Source organism: Arachis ipaensis, chromosome B01 (genome assembly GCF_000816755.2).
Source record: "Arachis ipaensis cultivar K30076 chromosome B01, Araip1.1, whole genome shotgun sequence".
In the NCBI taxonomy this organism is placed as follows: Eukaryota; Viridiplantae; Streptophyta; class Magnoliopsida; order Fabales; family Fabaceae; genus Arachis; species Arachis ipaensis.
In genome coordinates this window covers 58,174,456-58,182,012 of record NC_029785.2, presented here as the reverse complement: position 1 = coordinate 58,182,012, position 7,557 = coordinate 58,174,456, and the positions used below count along the sequence as shown (strand labels likewise).

Sequence of the window (7,557 nt, the reverse complement as noted above, 5' to 3'; positions counted from 1 at the left end):
TATCCTTTTTAATTTATAAGTGTTTTTAATTTATTTGTAAATTAAATTAAATTAGTTTTTTTATTAAAAAGAAAGTTCAAAAAAATTAATATAATTCTTGTTAATAAAAGAAATCTTTCGGGAAAATAATAATATTTGAGAGAAGCAGGTAAAGAAAAGAAAAGAAATTGAAGAATTATGTGGAAGTAATTGTGAAAAATTTTCCCCCAAAGAAAAGCAAAAGCCCCAATCTCGCTCGAACTTCGGAGAATGCCCTAAGCCGTCTGCTGCTCCTCCCAATCCACCGCTCTTACCGCCCGGTCGCCCACCGCGCACAGCCACCTCTCTCCGCCACGTCAGCCACCGCCTGCGGGTACACCTCCTCCTCCTCCTCCCTCTCGCTCCTCTCTCTTATATGCTGCTGAATTGGATACTTCGATTTTGTGGTTGTTTCTAGTTCCTTCTCGCTGCTTCGTACTTTCAATTACTTTAATTTATGATTCGTACCTTAATTACTCTTCTATATGATCCCTGATCTGCATTCTCCATGTTGTTATTCCTGAAATTTGATCCTTTCTTTTAGTTCGGTAACTGTGTATCACAGTTTAGGTGTTTTTGTTGGATGAAGGCGCGTGTATACAGCATTGGAAAATTTTTCCATAGAAATAACCTTTTGTTGCTGGTTGTGTATATTTATCAACACTGGATACTCTACTCTCAATACATTGTGAATTGGATGAAATTACTTCACAATTTTCGCTTGTTGCAGCAGTGTATGCCATCGTGTGCCGATATTGTTTTTGCCTTAGGAAACTTTCAGATTGTTTGGAGCAAATCAATCAGTGGGATTATGCACTATCATCTTAGTTTTAGGCACTACCAAGATGCACATTTTCCTTTCATGATTATTGAACTATTAGTTACTACTTTAAGGAGGAATTGATTACATTTCGAGATTTCAATACATAGGATGAATGTACTTTTTTACTTTAAGTGTTAGGAGGACTTTTAGGAGGCTATGTTATCAATCCTTTTTTTCTAACAGGTCCGAACATAGATCACATACCTTAATTAATCGTTCCTTTTTCTTTTAATATTTCGTTAACTGCCTTGCTTGGCTTGTACATGATATTGTGTTTATAAATTGGCATAGTTGTTTCATATTGGATATGCTGCTTTATTTTCTTCTTATCATATTCTTACACAATCACATTAGATGTCTGCACTTAGATAATTGATTCTCTGGCTTTCTTTTATGATAGTCCTGATTGCTCTGATCTATAATGTACTTTATTGTTGTATTATTTTGCTTGAGGTCATGAGGTGTTACTTGTAGTGTATTTTCAATGAATGATCCATAAGTAAAGTGTAATGGGAGTTCATATTTCTTCAAACCCCGGGTTGGTTTCAAAAGAGTGTGTGGTTTGCAGTCACTTCAAATATGAAGAGCTCGGTTTTGGTTGATTCTTCTTTGTTGAAATTATCTCAAGAGAAATGTTACTAAGTTGGTTATGCAATACACTTTCTATCTGAATTTAAAGTTTCTTAATCTCCCAACTTTCTCACTTTATGCAGAGACAAAAAAGATTGACCAAAATATAATGAACAGTAGCTAATATAAGGACATGGCTCTTATAAAGTTAGATTGTTTGTAAAATTAACAAATTCCAGTGTAACTGCCCTTCAGAGAGTTAGCATGATGCACTTAGGATGAAATCAAGGTGTATCTATAGACTATAGCGTATTCCTTGTTTTGGTTTCAAATAAGCGTTGAGGGAACTAGTCCTTGTTGTAAGTGAACAATATTTAATTTTGATTGAGTTCAAATTTATGTTAAGCTCAAATTTTTAGTGATATAGAGAAACTTACAAGGCCTAAAATGATGGATTGCACTCAATTATATATCCCTGTTTTCAGGTCTCGCTTTATACCATGGATATATCTGTTAATTTCCATTAGGCAGCTCCCAACTTGTTAAATTTATGTGTAATTTACTTTTGATTCAACTCTTTAAGAATCAAGAGGGGGAATTGGTTACTATTCACATTTTTATTCTTTTCCAGCTTCAGCATTGTTACTTCTTTTGGTGTATATAGCATTTTAAACTTTATGATGGTTTTCTGGTGCATTGTCTAGGAGTTATCATACTATGGGTGAGTTTACAATTCAGATTAGCAATGACCTTGTTAATCAGCTCGTTGATGATGTGGAGCCCAAGAAGAAAACTAGAAGAATTAGACGGAAGGTTCAAAGAGAGACTGTTAAGCCCCAATCTAATGAAAATCAAAAGCAAATTTTAGATGAACCTGGAGTGCCCGATACTAAAGCTGCACAAGGGTGGCCAGTGGAGCCCCCTATGTTTCTACCACCAACCGTACCCGTGCATCCGTCTCATTCAGAATTAGAAGCCATTCGGTCTGTGTTGCAGGAAAGCGAGAAGGTTTTGGAAAGATTGGAGAAGCAAGAGGAGACAATGTTGCAGGAAGTAACCCAAAAGGCAAAGGATCTCCGTGACAAGGAGTATAAGCTTCCAAACCCAAAGCCTGAACCTTGCATGGCCGAGAGGTCTGCCACTGTAGCATGTTACAGGGAAAATATCAAGGATCCTTTGAAGTGTGCTAGTTTTGTTTCCAATTTTGCAGATTGCTTACGTAGGTTTGGTCGTTTAAGCGAGAAGTGAGATACACTGAGAAATGGTGGAGAAAAATTGGATGAACCATATGCAAATAAACTCCTTAACTACAAACTGATGAAATACTTATTGTTACTCCAATTTTTGTTTGATTTGTTTTTCCCAAAACTGTTTCTAAGCTGAGAATAAGTAACACGCAATGTGTTGGGAATTTTAACATTTTCAATTACTGGGTTCCAACTTATGCTTACAAGGAACGTGCACACAAGGGAAAATATGTTCCAAGTTGTTCAGGTTTATCCTTCTTTCATACATATATTCTGCAGAGATTTAGCAAAAACTTGTTAGATTAGGATAACTGTTCTCTTGTTTTTGTAATATACATGTCCAAAATATCGAGAATTTGGTGTAGCAAAATGGGTACTATCATGGTAATATTATACCAAGAGAAATGTTCGGTTTTTTCCTTTCAACAGAACTACAATCTATCGAGAATGTAGCCCCATGTGTGCTAATTTGTTTTACTTGATTTTTTGTCCATTTTTAATAAATAGATTAATAATTTTGAGTTTGTTTCACGATAAATCAATGAGTCTTAACAATTCCTCTTGTGGGGTCTCAATATCTCAAGGTTAATTATAGCATATAAATGTAAAGAATAAAAGACTAAATCCCCATAATAGTCTTCCAGATTCAGCCCGTGTACCGATTTAGCCTCTGAGATTTCAATTGCACTATTTATGTCCTCCAGATTGCGATCCGGGCACCATAATGATTCTTCGGTGAATTTCCGGCGTGACTCAGCGACGGTCATGTTTATGTGGCATAGCCACTGCCACATTGAACGTCAGAGTGTACAGATGACGTGGATTGTGTTGTAAAATTTTCCAATGTAATCCCTGTCTTCATGTTTAAACCCTAAAACTTCGTTGGCCTCTCCTCAATGTGGTTCTCTCTATTAACGTCTCCTTCTACATCTGTTGTGTACACCAATAACTATCCCCCATGAGAGGAACGGAGAGCCATGGCTAGAAAATTATGGTAAAATTATATGCCCCAATGATAAGCTTAATGCTTACAGAAGACACTATAAAAAAGAAACAAAACACAAGGTGCAAAACACAAGGTGCCTGTAAAATCCATGACTCTCTTACTCATTTCACAACTTCATGAACTCAACCATTTTACTCAAACTGTAAACCACAGCACAAGAAACAAAGATTTGACTTTAAACTAACATAAACAATTTTCAATTGCACCATTCCCCAACAACACAAAGCTTTCAACTTTAAAGGAAACGAATGGAAGGATGTAAACTTAGTTATCTGAGAGCCAGCAAGGTCCTCAAAATGCTTGACCCAATCCTCCATCATGGCATCCTTACCGAAATCATCGGCCGACGACAAAGCCATGAATTCGAGACCCTTGACAGCCTCCCTGGTCTGCTCCCTCAGCTTGTCGAGTGCCTCGTTGACGTGGGCATCTTTGGGAGCCTTCTATTTCCCCTTTTTCTTGTTTTTCAAATCGGGTAACCCACCACCCATCCCCAATCCTTGAACCCTAGAAGGAAGAGAAGGTGCCTCCTTTTTCTTAAGCTATGAAGTGGAGTGAATAGTGAATGTTGGGTCTTGCGGAAAGTTGTATTTTGCTTCATCATTCCATCAACGATGACCGGTTCGAACTTCCTACAACATAGCTCCCAGTTCCTTTCATGGGGGACAGCTATTGGTGTACACAATAGATGCAAAAAGGAGACGTTGATGGAGAGAACCACATTGAGGGGAGGCCAACGAAGTTTTAGGGTTTAAACATAAAGACAAGGACTACATTGGGAAATTTTACAACACAATCCACGTCATCTGTACACTCTTCCAACATGGCAGTGGCTGTGCCACATAAGCATGGCCGTCGCTAAATCATGCCAAAAATTTACCGAAGGACCATTATGGTGCTCGGATCACAATCTGGAGGACATAAATAGTGCAATTGGAATTTCAGGAACTAAATCGGTGCACGGACTGAATCTGAAGAATCACTATAGGAATTTAGTCGAGAATAAAGATATTCATTTTAAACTATACAAATTATTATTTAATAATACTAGTGTTTTTAACCACAAAAACTTAATCTGTACAAAACAAATCTTTACATTAGTGTTTCCCTTATGCTAATTAGGACGGTTGGAGGTCCTAAATTTTCTCTCTTAACGGAAAATAAATATCCTCATTTGCTGCCAACGTGCCAAAACTGTATTGGCTTTCGGCAAAAGATTCCTTATGAATTTCAGTATCTTCCTCACACAATCATTCTAAGCCGTATTTCGTTGTCCTTTACCATATCTACTTATCTAGCTTTTATTTCACCGCCAACCAACCATAGACACAATTTCACTCACATAGATATATCCTCTACTCATGTCAAGAAAAGGAAAACCTATATCCTCTACTTCTCAGTTCTGAGTTCTCACTCTATTTCATTTCTTTCATCATCCCATTCCCTCCTAGACTTCATTGTCCCTCCGGTAATAATTAACAATAGAAGAAACCCGAACACCATGCTCCTCATCATTGCTTTTTTCATCATCTCCATCATCACGTGGGTCCTCTTTTTCAGGCCCAGCAAGGCCCAAGGAAACCTCCCACCAGGCCCGCCGGGTCTCCCAATCTTCGGCAACCTATTCTCCCTCGATCCCGAGCTTCACACCTATTTCGCGGGCCTGGCCCGCACCTATGGCCCGATATTCAAGCTCCAGCTCGGCGGCAAGCTCGGCATCGTCATCACCTCCCCAACCGTGGCCTGCCAAGTCCTCAAGGATCACGACACCGTTTTTGCCAACCGCGACGTCCCCGCCGCCGGAAGAGCCGCCACTTACGGCGGATCCGACATCGTCTGGACGCCATACGGACCCGAGTGGCGGATGCTGAGGAAAGTATGCGTCATGAAGATGCTGAGCAACCACACGCTGGACTCCGTCTATGAGCTCCGCCGCAACGAGGTGCGAAAAACGGTCGGGTTCTTGTATAATCGGGACGGGTCAGAGGTGAACGTTGGCGAGCAGGTGTTCTTGACGGTGCTGAACGTGATAACGGAGATGATGTGGGGAGGGGCGGTGGAGGGGAAGGAGAGGGAGGGATTGGGAGCGGAATTCAGGGAAGTGGTGGCGGAGATGACGCGGAGTTCAGGGAGGTGGTGGCGGAGATGACGGCGCTGCTTGGGAAGCCGAACGTGTCGGATTTTTTTCCCGCGTTGGCACGGTTTGACTTGCAGGGTGTGGAGAAGCAGATGCACGCACTGGTGCCGCGGTTCGATGGGATCTTCGAGAGGATGATTAAGAAGAGGGTGAAAGAAGGAAACAAGAAGAGCACTGATTTCTTACAATTTTTGTTGAATTTGAAGGACGAAGGTGACTCCAAGACCCCACTTACCATGGTTCAACTCAAGTCACTGCTCATGGTACGTTAGTTCCATCTCATTCTTGAATCTTCGCTCTTCTACACTCTTTTATAGTGAAAAATGGTTTGGTTTCTTTTATATTGTTGGAATGGATATCTTATATTTGGAAATTGGAAGTGTATGATTGGGATTAAAGTACTTTATTTGACTAGATGAACTCACTCCTTTTAGATCTAGGAGATCTTAGGTAAAGAATATATTAATTGGTACTAATGTATATATTAATTTATTTTAATTAAAAAAATTCAAAAAGTCATTAATTTTAATTAATATTACTCGGTATTTTTAGTCAGCAAAGTAATAAATTATATTAATCCTGTACCATTAATCCTCAAAATTTTGGATGGAACTTGAACAGGACATGGTAGTGGGTGGATCCGACACATCCTCCAACACAATCGAATTTGCCATGGCTGAAATGATAAACAAGCCAGAGATAATGAAGATAGTCCAAGAAGAACTGGAAGCAGTAGTTGGCAGAGACAACATAGTAGAAGAGTCACACATTCACAAGCTACCTTACTTGCGCGCAGTAATGAAAGAAACCCTTCGGTTGCACCCAGCACTTCCACTCTTAGTCCCTCACTGCCCCAGTGAAACCACCACTGTGGGTGGGTACACAATTCCAAAGGGTTCGCGAGTGTTTGTGAACGTGTGGGCAATACACAGAGACCCTTCTATTTGGGACAAACCCCTTGAGTTCAATCCTACTAGGTTCTTGGAGGATGGTGAAGCCAAATGGGATTTCAGTGGGAGTGATTTCAGTTACTTTCCATTTGGTTCTGGAAGAAGAATATGTGCTGGGATTGCAATGGCTGAGAGGACAGTTCTATACTCCCTTGCCACGCTTCTACATTCATTTGATTGGAGGATACCCGAAAGAGAGAAGTTTGATGTATCTGAAAAATTTGGTATTGTTCTTAAGAAGAAAGTACCTCTAATTGCCATTCCCATACCACGATTATCCAATCCAGATCTTTATAAATAGAATTAATCGATGCATTGTCATCAAATACTATAACAAGGAATAGCATTTTGTCATCTTGTAATACTATGCAAAGTGGATGGACAAAAAAGTTGTATTTTGGTCACATTATTTGATTCTAGAATTACCCTTAAACACATTGTTTTTGTGGATGTTGACCACTATATAACTCGTACGTTAATAAGAGAATATGGGGTGGATATCTGCAAAAAAATATTTCGACGCTCAAGTCAGTAAGTGAATAATAGGTTTTGCCAATTGCAATAATCTAAACAATATTCTTACCCTTTCTTTTATATCTGAAACAAATCGTAACAGTTATGTTTCTGAGTAATTTTCCTTTAAATGGAAAGTAATAGCATATTTGAGCATTTTGGTATTTGCTTTGATGAATATATTTGATAACCGACTTATAATGTATATATATGAGTCATGACGTTTAGTCGAGTTATAACGGTGATATCATAACCCCCAAGTTTGACCTAGTGATATTTTGATTCAATAGGTT

General features: G+C 39.1%; 2 protein-coding genes across 2 annotated transcripts; both read left to right on the top strand.

Moving 5' to 3' along the window:
• LOC107630675 lies at window positions 93-3,077 on the top strand. The gene is made up of 2 exons (XM_016333882.2): window positions 93-352; window positions 2,116-3,077. Exon 2 carries the CDS (start codon window positions 2,129-2,131, stop codon window positions 2,657-2,659), a length of 531 nt encoding a protein of 176 aa, XP_016189368.1. The 5' UTR covers window positions 93-352; window positions 2,116-2,128; the 3' UTR covers window positions 2,660-3,077.
• LOC107630664 (flavonoid 3'-monooxygenase) lies at window positions 4,875-7,310 on the top strand. Its single transcript, XM_016333870.2, has 3 exons — window positions 4,875-5,765; window positions 5,798-6,064; window positions 6,423-7,310. Exons 1-3 carry the CDS (start codon window positions 5,166-5,168, stop codon window positions 7,050-7,052), a joined length of 1,497 nt encoding a protein of 498 aa, XP_016189356.1. The 5' UTR covers window positions 4,875-5,165; the 3' UTR covers window positions 7,053-7,310.